Genomic DNA, 25435 nt, shown 5'->3' with positions numbered 1-25435 from the left:
TTAAGACTCTTTGCCAAGCTTGCTTACTGATTAACAAATATTTATTAAAGCCCTGCTATATGCCAATCACTGTATAGGTCTCGAGGTCATAAACATAGCAAGAATAGCATATATAATCAAGATGTAAGGAAATCTTAGTCCCATAGCATAACCATGTGATAATTTAATATGTGGTGTATTGAGTTCTCACAAACATACCTGAAAGGAGAGGTTACCCTCAACAAGATTCCACAGTTCCCACAGAGTTAAGGTCCCTCTCCAGTGCCATATGAATAGCCTGACAATGGGTTTATGAACATGCAGGGAGGAAACTCTGTATTTGCTATTTGCTGGGTTTCTCTTTATCATTCCTCTCTTCATTCTTTTCTCCCTGAGTAGTGAGGAGAACTTTGTAAAATCCATACAAAACTGAAGAGACAAAGGGTTGCAAGCACTGGTTTTTTTATTGCTTAGTGTGAAGGTGGGTAAATTGAGCTGCAAGAGAATAAATCACAGTTTCCACTAGTCTTCATGGATCATGCCTCCTGCTTTTAGCAACCATTCTTTCCCATTATTTTATTAAAACCTCACTTGCCTGGAAAGAGGAGTCTGACCTTTAACTTTCTATTCTGGGCTCATTTGGAGATGTTTCCTGTATCTATAATATCATTGGTTGCCAGAAAACTAGTTCTCTTGATCCTTGGTGGCTGGTATCTCTGTCTCTCATGAAAACAGTCCCCCACTAGCTGCCACTCTTTCTCCCAAAGTGGTAGGTGGATGGTTGGTTTTGCCTCATGCCTGTACCATACTTGGAGTAGAGAGTGAAATTGAAGAGCATTTACTTCCACCTGCTGTTTTTGCCCTTCTCTGTCCCTGAAACGTACTTTCTAATAGGCTGTTGTCATGGTCACTTGCTTCTTTATCTCTTATAGTATCGGGATGCCCTTTACAAGTTCATGGTGGATACGGCTGTGCTTTTGGGAGCTAATAGCTCCCGAGCGGAGCATGACATGAAGTCAGTGCTTAGATTGGAAATTAAGATAGCGGAGGTAAGTCTTAATGTAAAAATCTCTTTATTTTCTTTTTCTTATTTTAAAAGTAGTATACCATGAGTGAAAATATATATAAAATATATATAAAAAGGGCATTCTCCTTTGGCAATGTCCTTTGGATCCAAGGTAGAACTAATAGCATCCCCTCTGGAAAGGAACAGGAAGAAGAACCATGATAGAAAGAAGAGCTCTTCTTTCCTTCTGCCTCCCTGCTTGAAGCCCAAGGGCCATATGCTGCCTAGCTGTGGCCAAAGAACAGCATCAGGGAGATCCTCTGACTATGTTTTCCTACACAACCTCTGTGTGGTTCCTATAGAAGAATAGTTAATAAATCCATATTGATTTGGCTTGAGTGAGAGGTTATTTTTCATTTAGTTTACTCTTTATACCAGTCCCACTCAGGGTCAGTCTGACCTAAGATCGGGCCTTTGGGAAGTCTGTTCACCCATCCTGGATGCTGGATATACAGTTTGATGTAGAAAGGGTGTAGGACATGCCAGTAAGCATTTTTTAGCTGCCATTCTGGTGCTACCTTGTACCTAACCGTTTTTCATTCTTTTCTTGCCCCACTTAAATGTCACTGTGTCACATGCTGTGTTCTTTGCAAGTTACCTTAAGTTCAGGCTCAGGGTAGAGACCTAAGAACAAACTTGAGGGAAAATAATGAGAAATCCTCACTGGTTCCCTTTGTTCAGAACATAACTTCTTTTGTAGAAGAACCAAAGTGTAAAAGCCCTGTACATTCTTAGGACTGGAGGGAAAAAATGTGAAATCTGTTTGTGGGTATACCTCGTAGTGGGGAAAAAAATGACACTTTTATCAAGTCTTGCATATGGGTTGGTAGTCTTTTATAACAGAAGTTGGTAAAAATCCTTAGTTGCATGTGAGTCCAGGTGTTGCTTGGTTTTGTGTTTGGCAAAGTGGTGGTAGGGTGTTGAGGTATGGAGTAGGGATGATTGATAAGGGTCAGGAGGAATTAGTTTCTCTCAGCTGCAGTGATGTACATGCATACCTCTCTCCAAACTCTTACTTGCAGAGCAGAAAGTTCATTCATGCATGTCACCTTTGAAGACTGTGTGAACACTGCTGCAGATGTTCTGGAGTCAAGACTGGGCCTCTAAGCCATGTCTAGAGGCCATCTGGATTCCCTTCCCAGGCAAATAGGAGGACCCAGAGCTCTAATTTGGACTGAAGCTCTGATACAGCAGGGAAAGGCCTTGCCCTGAGCCAGGGATTTGGACCAAAAAGGGAACTATAAAAACAGCTGGGCTGAGGCAAGACTGGGAATTGTTGAGAGGCTAAATGAAGTGACAAATCCATGGGGTGGGGGGAAGTAGTTGGCAGAGAGCTGAAAACAGCTCTGAGGCCAAAGGGCTTCAGTCCGGGACTGAGAGCCCTAGTAGAGGGAGGGAGGAGTGTGGACATTCTCTGAGGCAATGATTCAGATGGATCCAGGAAGCTGTTTGTAAGATTCATGAACTCTCTCCTGTGGAGGGTGAGGTGGGGGAGAAGCTGAGGGCACTGAAGCATTTAGAAAAGAGGGGGTAGATGTCCGTCACTCAGCCCTGTGTGATTTTTATCTTCAAGAATCTGTGGTGCATAGATTTTTGGCCTGCTGGTAATTCTTACCTCCATCTTTTATACCCCTAGGTCATTCAAAATTAGTGGAACACATAGTACTAGGGAAACTTCTGAAGCTGGAGAGACAGGACAACCTAGCCAAGCACAAAAAGGTCCTTATAAACACAGCCATGGAAGTGTGCATTTAACCAATACCAGCTAGAGAGAAGTGTTCACAAAGGGAGGGCACGTTGACGGAGTGGCCCTTGTGATTGGAACCAAGTAGAGTTTAACTGGAAAGACTTGATAGAGAAAATGAATCTTGGGCCAAGTCTTGAATCCTGGTTCAAACTATGGGAGTGGTGATGGTGGATGGGGGTGCCAGGGTAGGAGAGTCTTGTGTGAGGTGTGAGGTAGAAAGTGGCAAGTTTAATGCAAGAGAATCAGAGGATGGAGGGCCTTAAAAGCACGGTATGGTTTAGGGGCATGGGGAGCTGCTTCCTGTCCATGGACATGATTAAGATGGCCCTTAAGGAAGATAATCATTGCTGCTTTTCTTAGATTCAACATAGCTTAGATTTGGTGTTGGCACAGTGGCCAAGAGCATGAGTATTGGGAATAGAAAGAGTGTCAAGAGTCAAGGTTGGAGATGTAGACTTGGAAATATGTGTTTGAGTGGTAACTGAACTCATTCCCTGAGTGGTGGTGGTGGTGGGGGGGGGGGCGGTTCCTGAAGGCCAGAGAAAGCAGAGGGAAGAGGGGAGGGGAGGTAATGAGCTGTTGACACAATGATCACAGATGGCCGTGGTATCCAGACAGTCTAGTGCTCTTTAGTGAAAATGTGCCCCAAGGGATGAAGGGATGGCCTGTGGTTCATAAGCTCTTCTGGTCATTATCTGGATACCACAGGTGAGGGTGGGATGTTTGTCTCAGTTGCCTAATCTCAGTTTGGCTGTCAGACCTGAGCCAGTAATAGATTTTTGTCCATCCACATTAGAGATGAGGAAGGGATTTGGGAAGTTATTTTTGGACTGAGGGCAGTGTTTCACACTGAACAGGACAGGAAGGATTCTTCTTATTTTTTTTTTTTTTTAGATTTTATTGATTTATTTGACAGAGAGAGACACAGCGAGAGAGGGAACACAAGCAGGGGGAGTGGGAGAGGGAGGAGAAGCAGGCTTCCCGCCGAACAGGGAGCCCGATGCGGGGCTCGATCCCAGGACCCTGGGATCATGACCTGAGCCGAAGGCAGACGCTTAACGACTGAGCCACCCAGGCGCCCCTAGGATTCTTCTTATTATCTTCATCTTAATTTTGCCTAAAGCGATGTCTTTTTTTCTCTCTCTCCCAAGTTCAGCACTGCACCAAAATCTTGAAAAGCTTTATGATACTTGGCAGATGTTTGGCACATATAGAAGGTAGTCACGCATCAAGAAATGGTTCATTCGAAACAATAACCAAAGTCTCTTTCTACCAGATAATGATTCCACATGAAAACCGAACCAGTGAGGCCTTGTACAACAAAATGAACATTTCCCAGCTGAGTGCTATGATTCCCCAGGTTGGTGACAATGATCTAGGAAATGTTACCTTAACTGGTCATTTTACAAACGACTGTACATCATCTGTGTGTGAAGTTTTGCCTTTATAAAACCTACTATCAGTCTTATTGGTTATCATCATGTTTGTCAGTCACCACATAAAATATCCCGTCTGTGCGTTTGGATGCTTTCTACTGTAGGGAAAAGAAAACCTTTCCAAGAGTGGCTTAAAAACTTAAAGCCCATTTTCTTACATGACAAAAGTCTAGATGTAGGTTGCTGTTGGTGTTGCTTTTGCTGTTGAACAGTGTTGTCAAAGACCCACGTTTGTTCTTTCCACTGTCCTTAGTGTGTTGGCTTTTTGACTTCCTGTTTGATGACTCAGGGTTGTAAGGTGGCTACTGTAGCTCCACATACCACATCTGCCATCAGCCAGGAAGGAAGGGGAAGGGCCAATGATAGTCATGTCTATCTCTTTCACCAGGAAAAATACTAAAGCCTTTCCAGCATATTCCCAGATGTCTTCCCTTTATGTCTTAAGTAGGACTGGGGCTTCCCTGCCTACAGTGAGTAACTGGTTTTCCATTTCACTAGTAGATGCAGGCAGGGGAGGAAAAAAAAAAGAAAAAGGCTGGAAATGACTTTTGGGGTAGCCAATTAAAAACGCCAAGAGAGTGGTGCTCTGAAGAGGGGACACACATTACTTTTTGTTGCTCCTGTAAGTAAAGCTGCCCCAGAGGGGAGACCAGTAGTGGAGGCTGGCAGGGGCGGCTGTGTGTACCCATGAGTGAATGAGTGGGGGAGGGGTGTGAGGGCAAGCACAAGAGGGAGCGAAGTGGGGGGAGCTGAGGACGGAGGTCGTGTGCTGTCCGCGGGCAGATGGTACACAACGCACGGGAAGTCGGTGTGTGATGCGGGCGGTAGGTCTGGGCAGCACGTAGCCAGTCGTTTCTTTTCTAGAGTTGAGCAGTCACATCTCTAACTATTTGGTCAGAAATTACAGGCAGTGGAGTATGTTCAGCCAGCTCTCTTTGCCTCTCTCCTTGCTTGCTGCCCAGCAGATGTTCCTTCACTCTGTGTTTGTCTCTCTCTCCTCAGTTTGACTGGCTGGGCTACATCAAGAAGGTCATCGATGTCAGAGTCTACCCCGGCCTGAAAGACATTGGCCCCGCAGAGAACGTGGTCGTCCGTGTCCCACAGTACTTTAAGGATTTGTTTAGGATATTAGGCTCTGAGAGAAAGAAGTAAGAGCTTTCTTGTGTATTTTACCCTGACTTTTGTTTTTCCTTTTAAATTATAAGGCCTTCCCTCTCACATCCTTGGACTACTGTTGTTAAGGAAGGTTACCTCAAAAGAGTCTTAGGGAAAATCCTGGTGCCCTTTGTGACAAATTGGCCAAAATCATCGTCTGGTGTTATTTACTTGCTATGATAGCAGATACACAATGTTTTTGCCCCTCATTTCTGGCCTTTCTCCATATTTTTCTCTCTGAAAGCTTCAATTGTTTCCTACTTTTAGGAGCTAGTTACATAATGATGTTATTTTCTGAAATTTCTATATGAACATCTCCTTTTTTCCATTTCATTCTTCGTCCTTTGCTGCTTTTTTTTTCTGGTTTCTTTTTAGCCAGTAAGTCACTTTGTTGCAATATAGTGAAGTACCTGTGTTGAGTAAGAGTAGTCTGAGAGCCATAGAAAAGTTGCACTGATGAAACAACTTCAGGAACCGTCTGGTTTTTCTTATTTTATATATATATTTAAAGATTTTATCTATTTGAGAGAGAGAGACAGTGCAAGCCGGGGAAGGGGGGGGAGGGTGGGCGGTGGTGAGGAGCAGAGAGAGAGGGACAAGCGGACTCTGCGCAGAGCACAGACCACAGTGCAGGGCTCAATCCCATGACCCTGAGATCAGGACCTGAGCCAAAATCAAGGGTCGGACACAGTGGACGCTTAACTGCTTAACCTTGACTGAGCCACCCCGGCACCCCTGGTTTTTCTTATTTATTTATTATCATTATTTCTTAAAGATTTTATCTATTAGAGAGTGAGTGAGGGAGAGACAGAGCAGGAGCAGGGGAGGGGCAGAGGGAGAAGCAGACTCCCCGCTGAGCAGGGAGCTGGATGCAATGTGGGGCGCAATCCTGGGACGCCGGGATCGTGACCTGAGCCAAACAGCAGACGCTCAACTGACTGAGCCACCCAGGCGCCCCATGGTTTTTCATATTTTAAAGAATGTTTTAGAATTGGTTGTGCTGCTACTTTAGCACTACAAACAAGAAGATCCTAAAAATGTCCATGAAAGGGAATTTTACATCTTCATGAAGCCATTCCGATTTGACGATAGAAAATGAAGCACAGCAGGGTCAAGTAGCTTCACAAAGGCAGTTTACTAAGCTAGATGCCAGACCATAATTAAAAATCATATTTTCTTACTTGGACTTAGGGCTATCTTGCCAGGAGTTATGTGTAAAAAAAAAAAAAGAAAAACCCAAAAAAAGATGCCTGTAGAAGTCCTAGAAATAAAATCTAGCATCCATCCCTACCTATGGAAACACTGAAACACCTTTGAAGAGCTGCTTTTCCTTTTAAGATTATATTTTATGATAAAAGCAGTATGTGTTCACTGAGAAAAGCATACAGAAAAGGGAGAGAAGAAATAATAAATTTACTTGAAATTCTACCATTTAGAGATAAGCAGTGATTCTATAAAAATTTTCTAAGTGAAAATTGAATCTGGAGGTAGGTTAGGGGATGTGTGGGTTAGAACCTTGCTCTTCAAAGTGTGCTCCGCGTGCTGATATTACACTATTTGGTAACTAACCAGAATTTAGATAAAAACCCGAAAATAACAAAGTGTGCTCCATGGACCAGTAACGCCAGCAGCATCACCTCAGGCCCTTGGTAAAAAATATAGATTCCAAGGCCCCCCGTCCTCCGTAGAGGCGGAAACAGTTCTGGGGTGAGGCCCCGGAATCTGAATTTTAACAAGCACCCCAGGAGAATCTTTTCTGTTAGTGTTTTTGGGAGGGACTCACTGGGTTTGAAGACTGATTCATGTTAATCACCATTATGGCTAACGGTTACGTTTGATCTTTAAAAAAAACCCGTAGTTCCCACTTCATAGATGAAGAAGCTGAGGTAAAGTGACTTCTGCAGGACGTACCTTGAAGAGGGCGTGGAGTTGAGATTCCAAGCTGGGTAGCCCTCGTTTCTACATCCTGTCTCTGGCACACATATCCCTGTATGGAAAAGAGACTCTTTGCAGACATTTCACTGCTACTTGTGGAGATAGTCGGTTCCCCTGGCATTTCCAGGGTTACAAAGCCATCCTGGGTTGGCATCAGCTGTCCACAGCTGGACTGCCGCTTGCCCTTTTCTGTCATGCCCCCTGCCGGCCTGGTGGTATTAGGCTTTTCTTTCCCACCGACCGAGTGGCTGTGGGGGCGGGGGTACTGCCTCGCTGGCAGGCCATGGTGCAGGGCACAAAACGAGAGCAACGAGACCCCCCAGAACTGGCACCAGAGGCTGCACTGGCCCTTTCAGTTGAAGGGAGTAGGTGGCCAGGGCAGGGCCATTCGGAGGCCCGAGCTGGAGGCTGCCTGTGGGGAAAGGGAGTTGGAGTTCAAGGTGGAAAGGGGGTGAAGATGCAGTGATGTGCTGGGTCCCTCACGTTTTGTCTGCCTCTTCCTAACTCCATGTTGAGTGATCGCACGTGAACAGTTTGAAATGGGAACATTCACACCGTGGAAATTGGCAAATGCTACAAATCAGGGGTTTTTTTTTCCCTCCCTCGGAACGCCAGTTGTGAAACATTTACTAGCACATCACTGGTTGAGAGGTGCTGCAGATGTCTCTCCCTTTCTGTCCTCCCGTTGGCTCTCCCCGCCGCCCCCCCCCCCCACTCCTGACTTGCGGATGCCTCAGATGATTAACCATCTAATTTGGTCTGAGGAGCAAAATGGGAGGAGGGAGAGGCTGAGAGAGAGAGAGGCAGGATGGGGTTAGAGAGATTTTGCTTGGGGTCTTCTTCCGGGCAAGGCCTGGCCTCGTGGAGATCATCTGCATCAGTACTTTTTGTTTGTTTGTTTGTTTAAGGCAGGCTGGCCGAAAGCAAACCCTTGGAGATTTTTCCGAGCCTCTGTGATCTTTTCTGTCTTCAGTTTTATTTTAATATAAAGCAAGCACAATGTACATTAAAGTGAGATGATTCTCACTGTACATATGCTCCTGGGGGCTTACCTGGAAAATGTGCTGTTATGTAGACCTCGTACAGGGCTCAGTCCTGCTGAGGGCGATCCGGGACCTTGTTCAAAGTATGAAACATGGAGACCAGTATAGGCCTGGCCTGTGAGCTTGTTAGAAATGCAGAAATCAGTCTCTGCTCCAGACCCACTGAATTTAGTAATTTAGTAAGACCACTGTCATTTAGTAAGATCCTCAGGGGGTTCATATACTAAACTTCTTATTTATTTATTTATTTATTTATGATTTTATTTATCATTTTATTTATTTATTTGACAGAGAGAGATACAGCAAGAGAGGGAACACAAGCAGGGGGAGTGGGAGAGGGAGAAGCAGACCTCCTGCGGAGCAGGGAGCCCGATGCGGGGCTCGATCCCAGGACCCTGGGATCATGACCTGAGCCGACGGCAGACTCTCAACTGACTGAGCCACCCAGGCGCACCTATACTAAACTTCTTAAACTAAAGTTTAAGAAGCACTGATCTGGGATTTAGAAATTCCTAGTTTAGCTGTGTGTACAGAAAGAAGAGAAGATAGAGTTTTCCTAGACCAGTGGTTCTCAAACCTGACAAGCATCAGCACTCCCTGAAGGGCTGTGTTAAAATAGTTAAAAGTTAAAATAGACCACTGGGTCCCATCCCACAGTTCTGATTGATGAGATCTAGGGTAAGACCTCGGAATTTTCTAACAAGTTCTCAGGCGATGCTGAAGCTGCTGGTTCAGGGACACACTTTGGGAACCACTGCCTTAGGTGTACCTTTCAGCAGGCTCTAGGACTTAGGAAGATCTCCTTGGCTTTGAGAACCTTTGAGAAGAACCTGTCTGGCTTTCCTCAGGTAGTTTGACTTAGAAGAGCATATGCAAGCTCTGGAATCTGAAGACCAGCGGTTAGTTCTGGATTTGCCACATACTTGCAAGTCCCTTGAACTCTCTCTGGCCTTTGTTTTCTTCATCTGATAATAAGGATAATAATAACCATCCCAACACATCATCATGAGGATAGGAAAAGGCACTTAATGATCTCTTGAATACAAACAAATGTAAGCTGTCACTAATTGACAAGGGGCAGCAAGGGCTTCTTTAAAAAAAAAAAAAAAAAAATCTTCCCAGTCAGAGGCTTTGGGAAATGATTTCATGTTGCTCTTTTAATGGTGGGTTCTCTCCTGAGATGTTTTGCTTTCCTCTGCTTTATTTATTGCCATTTGGGGAAATTACCATACTGCTGAAAATGCTTTTTGAAAAAAAAAAAAAAGATATGTGTTATTTTCAAGGACTGTTGCTGAATATGATTTTTGTTTTGTTTTTTGATATATCTGAGCATTAAGTGGCAGTGATTCACTCATTACGGTCAGATCTGTTTCTGGCGTGGTAATATTAGCCCTCCAAAGCTGGGCTCCCCAGCGTTCTGTCAGGATATTTATAACCCACTGGAGCTGCTCATCAGTGCCATTGTCTTGCTGCGCGAGCTTCTCTGCATTCCTTCTTCCAGCTCTCAGAGGTCTTGTTTTGCTATCGTCTTGGTAATGCCTTGCCCATGAAGGCGTCACACACTATTCTTTCTTCATACCCACAGACTTCTGTGAAACGTTTGGGCTCTTTGGCCAGGAAGTCTCTGCTGAATTAGAGACACTAATATATCACCGTGTAGCATGGGGAAAAGCACAGAGCCTTTAGAGTTAGACCCACTTCCGTCTGGTCTAGCCTCCGTCGCTTATTACACTGGTTCTCCAACTCATTTGCACATTGGACTTAGCGGGGAAAATTTAAAAACAGTATTTATGCTGGATCCCACCCTAGAGATTCTGATGTCATTGCTTTGGAGTGGCCTTGGGCATTTATCTGGACTTTTAAAACTCCTCGAGTGGTCCTACCAAGTTGGAGATGCACTGACTATGTGGTCATGAGGAGTTACTTAATGGTTCTGGGCCTCAAGTTTCTTTATATGTGAAACGGGCACAGTAACCCCTCTCCTGTAGTGGGGGTGCCCACCCTTCTCCCACCCCAGCATACTTGCACCGCACTGCCTCTTCCGTCACCCACCATCACCCACTGTCACCCACCGTCAATCACCACTGTCAGCCCCATCCTAACAACTTCCCCAGGGAGTCTGGTTTATCACTGTGCCCTTGAGGGAATACCTTTTGAATTCCTGGAAGTGTATCTGCTGGCCATGGACCGTCTTCTAATCTGCATGTGTGGCTCCACCACAGCTCTCAAACCTAGGAAGCCATATTTTAAGGTTGAAGAACATACAGACGTTGCATTAGGGTCAGGCTCGCCTCCTTTGACTCTCTAGACACTGGGCCCTGATAGCTACCTGCATTGTCGTCTCTGTGGCCGTACTTTATGCCTATCTCTGTAAAGGGATGACCCCGCTCACCATCTTCTGCAATACACAAGCTATTCCTTTTTTTTTTTTTTTTTAAGATTTTATTTATTAAAGAGAGATAGATAGTGAGCATGAGTGGGGGGAGGGTCAGAGGGAGAAGCAGACTCCCTGCTGAGCAGGGAGCCCGATGTGGGACTCCATCCCAGGACCCTGGGATCATGACCTGAGCTGAAGGCAGACGCTTAACCGACTGAGCCACCCAGGCGTCCCTACATAAGCTATTCTTAATTAGCTTGTCCAGACTTCATATTCTTGCCTCACACCCATTAAACCTTCCATTCTTTAGGCCTAACTCCATCCCTGTTCCTCTCATGAGGCCGAATCTTATCCCTCAGTTTGAGGTATGTGCTCCTTCTAGTGAAGTGTCCAGCATGGGCTTTTTGGGTGCTAGGGTCCACCAAGTCGTTATTTATGCTCTTACCTTGTTTCCCCTGCTCAGCTCAAAGCTCCAGGAGATCAAGGGCTATATCTTTCTCACCCTCCATCTCCCTGGCACCTAGAAGTAGTAGCACATATCTGGGTGGTCAGGATGTGCTGAATGAGTGAAAGAAAGTACTTACAATGTACTTCCTTTCATATACGTAAAAGGTATTTCTTCAAGTAAAAAACCCAATTATTCGAGCAAGCGGAAATCTGAAGTTCTGTGTGCCCCAATGAGACTCTAAGTTCTCTGAATGTAGGTGCTGGACTCCTATTTCTTTACAGTACTCAGGGCACCTGGAATGATGGTTGGCCAACAGGAAGTGCTCAGCGAGCACTTCTGGCTCAAGAGTAGAAATGTGAACTGAGAAGATCCAAAGGAATGACCTACAACTATGTATTTATTAGAGTAGCCTGAAAAGAGGGCTGGACTTCACTGCTGAGAGTGGTGGTCTCTGAGGGGAAGTGTGCATACCTCAACATGGTCCACTGGGTCTGAGAAGAAAATTAGAGAATTTTTATATATCTTTATTTTTTTCCACTGAAAAGAGAATTAGGCTTGGTTGAGTCCTATATAGATGGCTACAGGCCCTTCATTTGATCTGTATGGCACACATGAGGGGGAGGGCACTGTCACCCTCACTGGTTTGTTTTCAGTTGGTACACTGAGAAAATAATCTCAAGCCATTTACTATATACCTGTAGATTCATGAATTGTTTTAAGTGGCTTAACCCCCACAGAATGGACAAGTGGCTTAAAAAATTCTTGTAGGGAAACAGGAATCGAAGCTATTACTAATAATGTCAGGACACAGTGAACATCAGGAAAATGACAGAAGTGACCCTTCTGCCAGTCTAGCATGCCATCTTGGTCAGCCAGGTGGCAAGGTAAAACACAATGGTGGTCTAACCACATCTGACAAGGGTATGTTCAAAATGTTTTGAAATAGTCAGGAACAGGGGCGCTTGGGTGGCTCAGTCAGTTAAGCATCTGCCTTCAGCTCAGGTCATGATTCTAGGGTCCTGGGATCGAGTCCTGCATTGGGCTCCCCGCTCGGGGGGGGGGGTGTCTATTTCTCCCTCTGCTGCTCCCCTTGCTCGTGCTCTCTCTCTCTCCCAAATAATAATAATAATAATAAAAGAAATAGGAACATTCTATGAATGGGTTAGAGTGCCATGCAAATGAGAGTTGGTTGTTCTTAATGGGCCAGATACCATCATCATGTCACATGGATCTTACATGGCTGGATGACCCAATAGCCATCTCAGGAGTGTGTGTTATGAGTCACCATGGTAATGGCACAACTGGGAGGGGATGGGTCATTAAAAATTCATCATCACTATTGAGTTAGAAATTAGATCACACATCCTTCTTAGGTCAGGGCATCTTTTACTTAAAGAGAAAGGCAACAGTTAACAAAATGTAAGGGATTTTTAAAAAATATCTGTTACGGGCACTACATGAGTGTATGGGCTTGTTCATATGTTTGGAAGTTAATGACAATAAAAAGTCTGGAATTTACTCTTTATTAAGGGTGTCGTTATTTATTTTAACCTCACAGTAAACCTATAAGGTAGGGATCATCCTTGTTGTATGACAAAAAAAGATAAAATCAGCAAGCTTAAGTGACAAGTTCAAGCTCATGTAAGTATAGAACCAAAGTGCAAATCTAAATAATTGGTATTGGCCAATATATTGCTGTTCGTTCCCAAAAGTAAGAATTCATCTGCATTTTATGACGTCACCTAATAATTCCAGGGTATGGACAGTTTCTAGACAGAAAGGGCTAGGCAACAATGGATTCCATGCCCTGAGAGGGAAAGCAAAATGTTGACGCTGAGGCCTCGGGCTAGAATCTTCATTTCATCTATTTGTATTAAGTGGTGAAAAGCAAGCCAGTTTTGGTTGAGCTTATTGGCATTGTATCATCTTATGTCATTTCTCAAGTGCAAGTTCTACAGTTTTGTATAAGCAAGAAGTCCCTTCATGGAGCTTGGCCAGCAGTTTTCCCAAGGTGTTCTGCAGAGTATCAGGTATCAACCTAATTGTAATAAATGTGCATTTCTCTCTGCTAACAGGACCATTGCCAACTATTTGGTGTGGAGGATGGTTTATTCCAGAATTCCAAACCTTAGCAGGCGTTTTCAGTATAGGTGGCTCGAATTCTCACGGGTAAGTTTGAAGAAGATTGCAATGTTACATCATTGGATAAGTTTACATGCCGGAACAGTCTGTATATTAACTAATCCAATAAAAATCATCTTTAGGGATGGGACAGAGGGAGTTTTGCAGCCCAAACTCTACTTTTTAAAAAAATTTATTCTTTTTATTAAGTGAAACCTTATGTACTGTAAACTACACTCAAGCTGTATTTGATGAGGCTATATAAAGATATTTGGGGCAGTATTTGGGACTATCATATTGTTTTCACTCCCTCTTATCGACTTATTCCCGTTTTCCCCAATGTTCTTAACTGGGTCACTGTAATTACAGTTTTAATGTATCTTAGTGATATATTTGTAATATTTGTAACTATTTTTCATTTTCAGTATTCTGAATATTCAAAATATGTCTAGTATACGTTTTAGATGGTAAAGTTTCATCTTTAATTTAGGGATAGAATTTTGTCTTTAACTTTATCTTGACTTTCATTCAGTCTTTGAGATTATTCCAATTCTGCTAGGCCAAAGAGGCCTAAATCTAGTCTCCTCCGGGGAACCTGGCTCAACTGCCTGAAACACTTTGCTGCTTTCCCCCTCACCTGGTTCTTTGATTTTAGCTTCACTCCCTCACTTACACAGGTGTTATTTTGCCTTTGTTTCACAAGCTTTTATCTAAATAATTTTCCCATTAATAAGGACCTAATGATTTTCTGTTTGGTGTTTTTTTTTGCATTTTAAATATTTTGTGACTTTTAAAAGATATTTTAAATTTATTTTTCTCTCAATTAGAAGCGAATGACACATTTTATAACAGTGCTTTCATTTAACAGATGTTTTGGTTACTAGAGAAACAGATGAGTATGGGAATTTTTGGTGGGTCATTACTGTTGAGCAGTAACAGTTATTTTGGATACATTTTGGCTCTCAAAGTCACTAGATGATTGAGTTTTATAGAGAACACTATAAAACAGCTATATTTATTGAGGTCATATCGAAGGGTTAAGTTACAAAAGTAGATTTTTTATATATATATCAAATATATATATGTGCATATGTATATATACATGTTATATTTATATTTTTATGTATGTGTGTATATTTTTAACTCTTGTGGATCACATAAAAGATAGTACCCAGCTGCTTTTCAATCCTACTTTGAAGAGAATAAGAGAGACTGGTGTAAGAAGTAGCGTGTGAAAATTGGAGGGTTAGGTATGAGGGGATGTTTCTTGAGTGTAAAGTGCTAAATATAACATCGAGTTGCCAAAGACAGTTGTAGGATCTCTTTCTCTAGAGATTTAAAAAATACATTGATTCCTTCCGTCTGTGAGGGGTTGAGTTGCCAGAAAGCAGGGGAAGGAAAAAGAGATGAATCTAAGTGTCAAGCCCATGTGTGCTGTGCCAGGAGCCTGGGTCTCCTGTGGGGCAAGCGGGTCTTCCACCATGCTCAGGGCCGCCCTGCCTTGCTGCTTGCCTTCGGTTTGCATTTTGAGCGCTGAACTTCCATCCTCCAAAATGCCTCCAAGGGCATTTTAAACACTATTTGTTCCTTTGCTTTCATCACCAAGAGTAAACCTTTGAGCCTTCCAAGTCCTGCTTTGGAACCTCCTTACTTGTTTGTAAGTGTTTTCTTGTAATGGCTTAACTGGGACAGATGGGAAAAACATTTTCATCTGTTTTTTACTTGGTTATGGGTGTGTCCTTTGCTACGATACCATGTAAATATGCTTCTTGGGTTGTTCCCGGTGGGCCATGTTGTCTTTGGACTTGTGAGTGTACTACCCAGAGTAAGGAAACCCTCGCTGGGCAGGAACTTTGATCATCCATTGATACTAGACCTTTCCTAGTACAACTTCAGTTCCCAATAGATATTAAAGGCTATCTAGACACTTGGACGGGACAGCATCCACTCATTTCCCTGCTAACTACAGAAAAGCTGTGCCATTGTCCTAATCTTTCATTAAATGGGGAAAATTGAAAGGAAAGGATAAATACATTATTTTACCGTTAAAATATTTTCATTCAGTTTTAAGTCTAACTAGGAACAAGCAGAATTTATTTCTTCATCTGATTTCACTGTCAGCTCTACTATTGGACACATGTATATGGGTTGGGGTGTGCAATGTTTTGTAGTCTGTTTTCTTCAGGTTGTGTGAATTTTTTTTCAGCCATAGGTTTTATCCAAGTGAACCTCAATCTGGATCAATTATCTCCCACAGGTAATTCAGGGGACTACAACTTTGTTGCCTCAATGGGACAAATGTGTAAACTTTATCGAAAGCGCCCTCCCTTATGTTGTTGGGAAAATGTTTGTGGATGTGCACTTCCAGGAAGACAAGAAAGAGATGGTAAGTACTGCTTCCCAGCTGGTAAGAGCCATGGCCGTCTGCCAGGTCTGATGTGGGCGTGGCCAGCAGGCCCATAGCAGCCCTCCAGCTCTGGAAGCAATGAATCTAGATAGATAATTGTTCGACTTCAGAGAGGAATTCCTGCAGTACAATATTAACTACAAACTCAAACCTGGAATATAGTCATGAAAATTAAGACAAGTTAGAAGTGAGAAAAGAAGCATGAAATCATGTCAACCAGAGTCTGAATTTCTCCTGTAGAAGTTAAATGTGTAAAGTCGACGCTTAGGAACAAAGAGGGCCTAGATGATTTTAGGATTAGGTATTAGACTGTTGTAATTACAAAAGGTAGTGGTCTTCTAGTCGGGCCTCTTTGTTTTAGAGATGAGGAAGCTGGAGACCCAGAGATGAAGAGATTTGTAATACATTTAACAACTATTAAATGGTTTAGAAATAGAAATAAAATGCAGGGTTTTTTCCTACTTATGCTGTTTTCTGGAAACTTCAGAAGTGTGACATTTATTTCAGAGACAGTACTGTGTGTCTGTTTTTGTTGTTAACCTGAAAAGAAATCCTTTTATTTTGGAAATTCCTAAGCATATACAAAAATGGAATGAGCAGTGTAATGAGCTTTCCTGTACCTATGATCTGTAGTAATTTGTAGTTGCTGTAATGGCATTAATGGCCCAGCCAGATCCATCTGCTAATAAAACATGAGGTTTAGTTTCTTCATTTACTTAACAAATACTTGTTGAACACCTGTTATATGCCAGGCACTGTTCCAGGCACTTGGGACACAGCAGAGAACAGAAAAAAAGATCCCTGACCTCAATGACTTGACATTCTAAATGGTGGGGGGACATACAAGTATGTTGGAAGATGGTAAGGACCCTGGAGAAAAGAAAAAGGAGATCAGGGTAGAAAGGAATTGGGAGTGCTGTAAGGTGAGGGTGTGTGGGGCAGGTTATAGGATTAAATAGGGTGGTGAAGGAAAGCCTTACTGTGAGGATGACATTTGGCAAAGATTTGAAGGATGTGAGAGAATTAGACATGACAGCTATCTGGGGGAAGAGTGTTCCAGGCCGAAGGAATAGCTAGTGCAAAAAGTACTATGGCTGGGATGGTCCTGGAGCACTCAAGTAATAAAAGGGAGGTCCATGTGGCTGGAGCAGAGTAAGGGTAAGAAGTAGGTGCTGCAGTCAGAGCAGTAATAGGGATGATGGCATTTTGTAAGGCCTATGGGCCATTGTGGACTTTTAATCCTGAGTGCAGTGGGGAGCTAATGTAGGCTTTTGAGCGAAGGCCTGATGTGACCTGACTTATGTTGAAAGGATCTCCCTGCTGCTGGGTTGAGAAGAGACTGGAGGGAATCAAGGACAGAATCAGGGAGACTAATTAGAAGACTACTAAAAGAAAGGGGTGCCTGGGGGGCTCAGTTAAGTGTCCAACTCTTGATCTCAGCTCAGGTCTTGATCTCAGGGTTGTGAGTTCAAGCCCTGTGTTGGACTCCACGCTTGGATGTGGAGGCTACTTAAAAAAAAAAAAAAAAGACCATTGGAGGGACCAGGTGAGAAATGATGGTAGCTTGGATCAGGTGGTAGCAGGGGAAGTTGTGAAAAGGGGTTTGATTCTGAAGTAGAACCAACATATTTTGCTGACAGATTCAGTGAGGGATCTGAGAGTGAGAGCTTTGAATCTTATTTCAGTGGAAGCGTGAAGTTGCTGTTAACTGAGAAGAATTCTGTGGGAAACTAGATTTGGAATTGGGAGAGATCAGGAAGTTAGTTGTGACCATGTTGAACTTAAGAGGTTATCAGACTTCCAGTTGAAGATGTCAGGGAGGCAGTAGGGTATGAGTCTTGGCTTGAGGACAGAGGTTGGGGTTCAAGGTTGGAAGAGAGAAGAGAAGGTGTGAAACAGTTGTCCAGGGGAGTGGGAGAGTGAGTAAACTGAGGAAACATGGTTACCCGGAGACAGTAGTGGTGTAGATGAGGTTGGAGGTCATGAATTGAAAGACTCCTCACCTTCACAGTGTGTTCTTCTTCATTTGTTTCAGCTGCATTGGAGGAGAGGGTGTATTTTGAATTAGAAATTTGGATTTAGCCATGGTGGGGATTTTTTGGTGTGTATTTTCTTTGTGATGAATTATGGTTTACAAATGTCATGAAGCAAAATATCTAGGCACAATTAACTAATGTAAGGGAGGAAAAATAATTTCCCTCTAACCTTCTAGGTTCTTGAGATCCCACTGTGATAAAACAAAGATTAATGAGAGAAAAACAAACAAGTTTAATAAGGCACATACCTCCTGTATACAAGGGAGAGACCCAGGAAAACTGAGGAACTCCCAGAAATGGCCCAGGCCACCACCTTAATTACCATCCCCAGCTAAAGAAAAAGAAGATGAGAAGATGTGGGCACAGGGGTGGGCAGACCACTATTGGGAGGTTACCAGGAAAAGCACAGTAGACAAAAGGTAAGGTTATTATGCAGATTTAAGTCCATGATCTTCTCCATTGATCACAGTTTCTAGAGTTGAGAGTCATCCTCCTTTTCCTGATACAGGGAGGAAGATACCCTTACAGTGAGATTTCCCTCCTAAATGTTAATTTCTCTCACGAAAGGCTAACTTCAACTCTGTTTTGAGAGGGTCCCCTATGTCTGTAGCTTCTCAAATAGTCCCAAATAATCAGTATGTCCAAGAGGTATATTTTAGGTATATTTCACTAATAATGATCCATTGTAGTCATTCAGATAAGAATATATGAAAAAAAAATATATGAGCAGCTTGGATGCAGGTGCTCAACAAACACTGATTTTGACAAAGACAAACACGTAAAGTCTGTTACATCACGATAATTCAAATGGTTGGTATTATGTGCTGCTACATAGTATGAACTGTTTGGTATGTGTTAATACTGTTGGGGAGGAAGAATTTCCTATGCCCTCCAAGGTCCTTTTTTTTTTTTTTTTTTTTTTTAAAGATTTATTTTAGAGAGAGAGCATGTGCACACATGAGCAGGGGAAGGGGCAGAGGGAGAAGGAGAGAATCTCAAGCAGACTCCACACTGAGCAGGGAGCCGTATGACCCCGAGATCATGACCTGAGCCAAAATCAAGAGTCTGATGATTAACCAACTGAACCACCCAGGCTCCCTCAAGGTCTTTTTAGCTGGATAAAGAATCAAATTGGCATGAGACAGATCAACAGGACAAAACCAAGTTTAGCTTTGTGCATATGGAGAATCCACACAGACGTGAAATTTTAAAGACTGGCACCATGAGCCTTACGTGAGCTCCTGAGATCAGGAGAAGGGGAGGGTTGTGAGGACACAAAGGGGAGGAAGACCATTTGCAGGAAGGTGAGAGGAGATGTTTGGAAAACAAAGCTGGCCCTGCTGTGCACATAGATTACTTAGGTACAGAGGAATCTCTGTTAATAGCTCTCTTCCTCCGGCACAGGTGAGATCCTTTCCAAAGTAAATGTAGGCAGCTAAAGGGGGAGGTAAGGAACTTTTCCTGAATCTGCTGGGTTTTGTTTGCTTTTGACTCAAAATAATCTTGCCAATGTGGCCCATCTTGGGGCAGTTAGCCCTTGGCCTCTACAGTAGGTAACACGTAACTATGTATTTGCTGAAGTTTGCCTTGGAATACCTTAAATCTAAGTATATTTACCTGGATTTTTGTTGTTGTTGTTGTTGTTTTGATACTTTGGGGACTATATTTGAACCTGCAGGTCCCCTTCTTGCAAATAATTCCACTGGAGAATTAATGTCTTATTTCAGAATGCTCGATATTCCCATTGTGTGTTTTCTTTCACTCTTTGCTTAGAGTAAATGGATTGAGAATTTATCAGATAATCACAGTGGTAACATTATGAGCTTTGGGAAGGATATAAAAACAACTAAGGCATAACAGGGTTTTTTGTTTTTCATTTTTTTTTTTTTTGGCAGAAGGATTTTAAGTAATATGAAAGGTATGTGGATTAATTTGTTTTCCTCAGTTTTGGTGTGAAAGTCCCCTTTTCATGTGTTAGGGTGTAATATTCTAAAAGTTGATTTTGGCAATTTTCCCCCTTATTTTGATATACATGGGACTTGGAGGTAGTGGGATAGTTACACAGATACTCATCTATTTTACATAAAATTGTTTTCCTCCCTTAAGCCGAAGCTATTTGCCTCAGGGAATACTTAAGTTGGAAACTTATAAAAGAAATATCTGGCTTTTTATAGCCTTGTTACAGGGCTCTCATCCAAGAACCACCTGGAACCACTGATTTACTTGAAAAACATTCTGTATTATTAACTACAGCCCAAAGAAAAAGAAAACCAGAAAGATCCCCAGTGGGACAAATTCCAGAGACTCTAACTCCGAAGGAAGGCTGCCATTGTTTTATTTACAAAAAAGATTGCTAAGCAGATGAATAGATTCAGAGGGTAAAATTTCAGGTACTTGTCAAACTTTAATGTGTACACAAATCAAATGAGGATCTTCTTGTAAAAATACAAAATCTCATTGCATTTTACCCAGGATCTTTTTAACTTAGGTCTGGTTTAGGACCCAAGAACTTGCATAACAAGTTCCCAAGTGGTGCTGATGCTGCTGGTCCAGGGACCGCACTTGGAGTAGCAAGGCCTATGCGTCATTCATTTGCTTGCAAACGGTTGCCACCAGAATCCCAACCCTGGCGATTCATGTGAGCAGGGTAGGCTGTTGACTCAGACATCAGTACTTTGTTTACCAAAGCCTGTTGCATTAGTGCAAATAACTGCTTCAGTTTTTCAAATCATTGAAAATTTCCTTGTTCCAGTTGGTTTAAATGGACTTTGTCAAACCCTCTGTGGGGGCCTCCAGACTTCTTGTTTGTTTTTTTCCCCCACAAACTGATTAGTTTTCCTTTGACAACTGGTACTGAGGTTCTTCCAAGGGACTTCCTGCTTCTCCTCAATATCTGTTTCTGTGGTCTCTCAATGGATTTGGCCCAACTCCCTCTGTTCGGCATCCTTTGTTATAGAGGGTAGGAGAGAGCAGTTCCCTTTGAGGTTTCCTTTGTAGAAGAGAAAGCCCCCCACCAACCAGGGTTCTCTTCCTTTTCACTGGGGAAAACACACAATTCCAAGTTGCTATTTCTTTTCCACTTCCCCTAGGCAAGTGTGCATGTGCACGTGCGCGCATACACACATGCGCACACACACATACACTCACATATACATTCATACTAATTCACTTACACATAACTGTGGGAGTTTTACAGATTTAATTAGAAATGGGAAGGAATAGCATGTAAAAAAGAATTCTTCAATGCAAAGCCCCCTAAAGAGGCATATGGAAGAATCTTGTGCCTTTTGATAGTGGGACAGGGCCTTAACCCACGTGGGACTGGCTGCAGGACAGGCCAGTGGAGTGAGAATAGTTGCAGAACTCTTTGGACAGTAGTTGTCTTTGTTACCTAGAGTGGTACTATCCAAAAGAACTTGAATATGAGTCACATAGGTAATTTTACATTTTCTAACAGCCTCATTAAAAAAGTAAAAGGAAGGGACACCTGGGTGGCTCAGTCTGTTAAGCGTCTGCCTTCAGCTCAGGTCATGATCCCAGGGTCCTGGGATCGAGTCCCACGTAGGGCTCCCTGCTCCGTGGAGAGCCTGCTTCTCCCTCTCCCTGCTGCTCTGCCTACTTGTGCTCACTCGCTCTCTCTGTCAAATAAGTAAATAAAATCTTAAAAAAAAAAGTAAAAGGAAACAGGTAAAATTAATTTTAATATATCTTGTTCAACTAAATATATCCAAAATGTTATTTCAACAAGTAATAAATATAAAAATTATTAATGTGATAGTTTATATGCTTTATTTCAAACTAAGTCTTTGAAATCTCATGTGCATTTTATACTTACAGGATATCTCACTTCAGATGAGCCACGTTTCAAGTGTTCCTTTGCCACTGTGGCTACCAGTTTGGACATGCAGTTACCGTATTGCACAGTGCCCATTTAAAGAATTGAAGAGGGATCCATTGAGTTCAGTGTGCTGGGGGTTAGTCCTTGCGTGAGAGGGTGCTCAAAGCCAGGTTTGGGAGGGCAGGGTCATCGGTCCCTGACCAATTGGGTTTCATGGAGGGCTCTAATATCAGGGGGGAAGGACTCCTCAAGCAATACCAGGATTCATGGCTTGGGAACCAGGGTTTGGAGTTGGAGTCAGGCTGCTACTTGGTGAGGATGTTTCAGGTTCCCTGGTGTACCAGCATAGAGGAGATAAATTCCAGATGCTACTCTGCAGTTAGCACCTGGGAATCTTGCTTCTCATTGGCTCAAAGACTGGATGGAGTGGAGTCTACAAGTTAAAGGCATTTAGTGCCTTGAGGTTGCAAAGGACTTGGTCAAGCTGAAAGCCAGGGGTTCCAAGATCAAATACCCTCACAGGCAGTAACATTAAATAACATAGAAGTAAAGCTGGCTGGGTATCAGCAAAAGCCAGGGCAAGTGCAATGATGAGAGGTAACTGCCTCTGGAACTTGGTGTCTGGGACACAGTAGTGGTGAATAAGAATGAATATGCTATTCAGGATTCAGCTCAGGCTGTATTCATGCAGGATACCTGCCTTGCTAGGTTTCGTGTGTGTGTGTGTGTGTGTGTGTGTGTATGTGTATGAAACCGTGTTTCTTTGTTTTTTGAGAGAAGTCAGAAATAGGGACTTTTATGTGAAATCTCCCATATTTTAAATCTTGGTCAATACTGGGGCGCCTGGGTGGCTCAGTCGTTGAGTGTCTGCCTTCGGCTCAGGTCATGATCCCGGGGTCCTGGGATCGAGCCCCACATCGGGCTCCCTGCTCGGCGGGAGGCCTGCTTCTCCCTCTCCCACTCCCCCTGCTTGCGTTCCCTCTCTCGCTGTGTCTCTCTCTGTCAAATAAATAAATAAAATCTTTAAAAAAAAAAAAAAATCTTGGTCAATACTTTGGAGGCCAAACGAAATATGTTCTGGGGATACCATTTTGTGTCTTTTACACTAACATTCTCTCTCTCTCCTCAGTCTTCAGAACCAAAAACAGGACCTTGTTTATTAGAGACCTTCTTTAATTTTTTAAATCTTATTTAGAAGACCAGAAATACAGCATATTAGTTAAACATTTAACAAGTTGCTTTTGTGGAAAGTTATACACAGGATATGAAAGTGGGACTCCTCAAAGAATACATGATGTATTGTTGCTATAAATAGAGATGATGCTCTTGTCCCATGGTAACAAACTCTGATCTGTATGCTCATGACCTAAATGACAGGAGAAGTTTAGGGGTGTGTGTGTGGGAGGGAGGAAGGATGTCTAAAGTATTACTTGATATTTTGCTTTTCCATTTTTTTAATTAATTTTTTAAAATATTTATTTGAGAGCGCACACACATACGTGCATGCGGGAGCATGTGAGCAGGAGGAGGAGCAGAGGGAGAGGGACAGGCAGACTCTGTGCTGAGCACAGAGCCTGATGTGGGGCTTGATCCCAGGACCCTGAGATCATGACCTGAGCTGAAATCAAGAGTCGGATGCCCAACCAACTGAGCCACCCAGGCACCTCTATTACTATTTTTTTTTTTTAAAGATTTTATTTATTTATTTGAGAGAGTGAGAATGAGAGAGAGAGAGAGAGCATATGAGAGGGAGGAGGGTCAGAGGGAGAAGCAGACTCCCTGCTGAGCAGGAAGCCTGATGCGGGACTCGATCCCGGGACTCCAGGATCATGACCTGAGCCGAAGGCAGTCGCTTAACCAACTGAGCCACCCAGGCGCCCCCCTCTATTACTATTTTTAAAGTAAACTCTACCCCTAATGTGGGGCTTGAACTCATGACCCTGAGATCAAGAGTTGCATACTCTATCAACTGAGCCAGCCAGGTGCCCCTTCCTTTTTTATTATTGATGATGATTTATATCTAAAATATATCAGTAAATGCCCCAGATAAGTATCCACATCCATGGAGGGTAGGCGAAGATACCAACGATAGCCAGGAAGGGAAGGGATGGTCAGCATGGACCTAGTGTGACTGCAGTGGTAAGGGTTTTATGCTTTAATAATCTGGCAATAATAATAAAGTAGCTAACTTTTACTGAGGTTTAACTGGATGTCCGGTACTCTTGTGCTTTTAATGTGTTAACTCACTTAATACTCATAATAGTCCCATATCTGCTTTTACTGCCCCCCCATCTTCCAGATGAGCAAACTGAGGCTCCAAGAGTTTAAGTAATCCCAAAATCAGACAGCTTAAAAATGGTTTAGGTGGCGTTCCTGCCCAGACAATCTAGCTTTAAACTAGTGCTTTATTCCCTTGCTTCTCACTGAAAAAACAAAACAAAACAAAAAAACACTCGAATCTTCACTGATTTTATGTCTGGAATGAGGAAACCAGTCATAATGAGGAGACTTTTTTTTTGTTTAAGATTTATTTATTTTAGAAAGAGAGCGTGAACATGTGAGTGGGAAGGGGCAGAGGTAGAGAAGTGAGAAGAATCTTCAAGCAGACTCCCTGCTGAGCATCGAGCCCAACATGGGGCTTAATCTCGCGACCCATGAGATCATGACCTGAGCAGAAATCATGAGTCAGATGCTTAACTGACTGAGCCACCTAGGCGCCCCAATGAGGAGACTTCTAAGTGGCTTGTTTTATAATTAATTCACTCTTATCAGGATATTACTTATTGTGATATTAAGATCTTATAAAAATAAAAGGCACATGTTTATTTCTTAGTGTTTTAGAGATAGGAAATAATTGGAATAGATTTTGCTTCTAATACTTCAATATTTTATTTTATTTATTTTTTTTTTTTAAAGATTTTATTTATTTATTTGAGAGAGAGAATGAGATAGAGAGCATGAGAGCGAGGAGGGTCAGAGAGAGAGGCAGACTCCCTGCTGAGCAGGGAGCCCGACGTGGGACTCGATCCCGGGACTCCAGGATCATGACCTGAGCCGAAGGCAGTCGCTCAACCAACTGAGCCACCCAGGCGCCCAATACTTCAATATTTTAAAGATAAATACAGTAAAAGCTTAATTCAAGTCCAACCAGTTGACATCACATTTTCATGTTCATATAATTTTCAGAAGAAAGAGGAAAATAATAAGAAATGAGCTGATTCAGATGCTATCAGAGATTTCATCCAAGAGCAACTTTTCTAGGTATATCTTTGGCCCAGTCTACACACTGAGGTCAATTTCCAGTATTTTCTACATACATCATTCTGAGGAGTGATCCCTGATGTTTGGAATGGTGACCCAAGGCTCTGTAAGCTTTCTCATCAAAAAAGGCTATTTAAGGCGCCTGGGTGGCTCAGTTGGTTAAGCGACTGCCTTCGGCTCAGGTCATGATCCTGGAGTTCCTGGATCGAGTCCCGCATCGGGCTCCCTGCTTGGCAGGGAGCCTGCTTCTCCCTCTGACCCTCCCCCCTCTCATGTGCTGTCTCTCTCATTCTCTCTGTCTCAGATAAATAAATAAAATCTTTAAAAAAAAAAAAAAGGCTATTTAAAAATGTTCATAATTCTTTAGTTACCAAGCAGAAATGTGAACATGTACGCTGAAGAACAATTTTCTATTAAGTGTTAATGCAAAAAAAAAAAAAAAATCTTTCAGCTTTAACTGTAGTTTCTGGAAAATTCAGTGAAGTTGGTTTCCCATTTGAACATTTTGGCTGTGCTCAGTTCTTCTGTATGAAACCATATCATTTAATTTCATTACAGTCACTGTGCCCCAAACTCTACTTAATAT

General features: G+C 42.7%; 1 protein-coding gene across 1 annotated transcript in view; it reads left to right on the top strand.

Annotated features, from left to right (window-relative positions):
• The window catches only part of PHEX (phosphate regulating endopeptidase X-linked), a 205375-nt gene that overhangs the window by 49415 nt on the left and 130525 nt on the right, over nt 1–25435 (top strand). The window contains exons 8-12 of the mRNA XM_081807971.1: nt 912–1028; nt 4069–4152; nt 5231–5376; nt 13262–13355; nt 15565–15693. Coding sequence (XP_081664097.1) covers nt 912–1028; nt 4069–4152; nt 5231–5376; nt 13262–13355; nt 15565–15693 — 570 coding nt within the window. The remainder of the gene's footprint in view (nt 1–911; nt 1029–4068; nt 4153–5230; nt 5377–13261; nt 13356–15564; nt 15694–25435) is intronic.

The sequence above is a fragment of the Leptonychotes weddellii genome, chromosome X (genome assembly GCF_054177405.1).
Source record: "Leptonychotes weddellii isolate Sample4059 chromosome X, ASM5417740v2, whole genome shotgun sequence".
Classification (NCBI taxonomy): Eukaryota; Metazoa; Chordata; class Mammalia; order Carnivora; family Phocidae; genus Leptonychotes; species Leptonychotes weddellii.
Note: the sequence above shows the minus strand (reverse complement) of the source record. Positions and strands in the feature narration are given on the sequence as shown.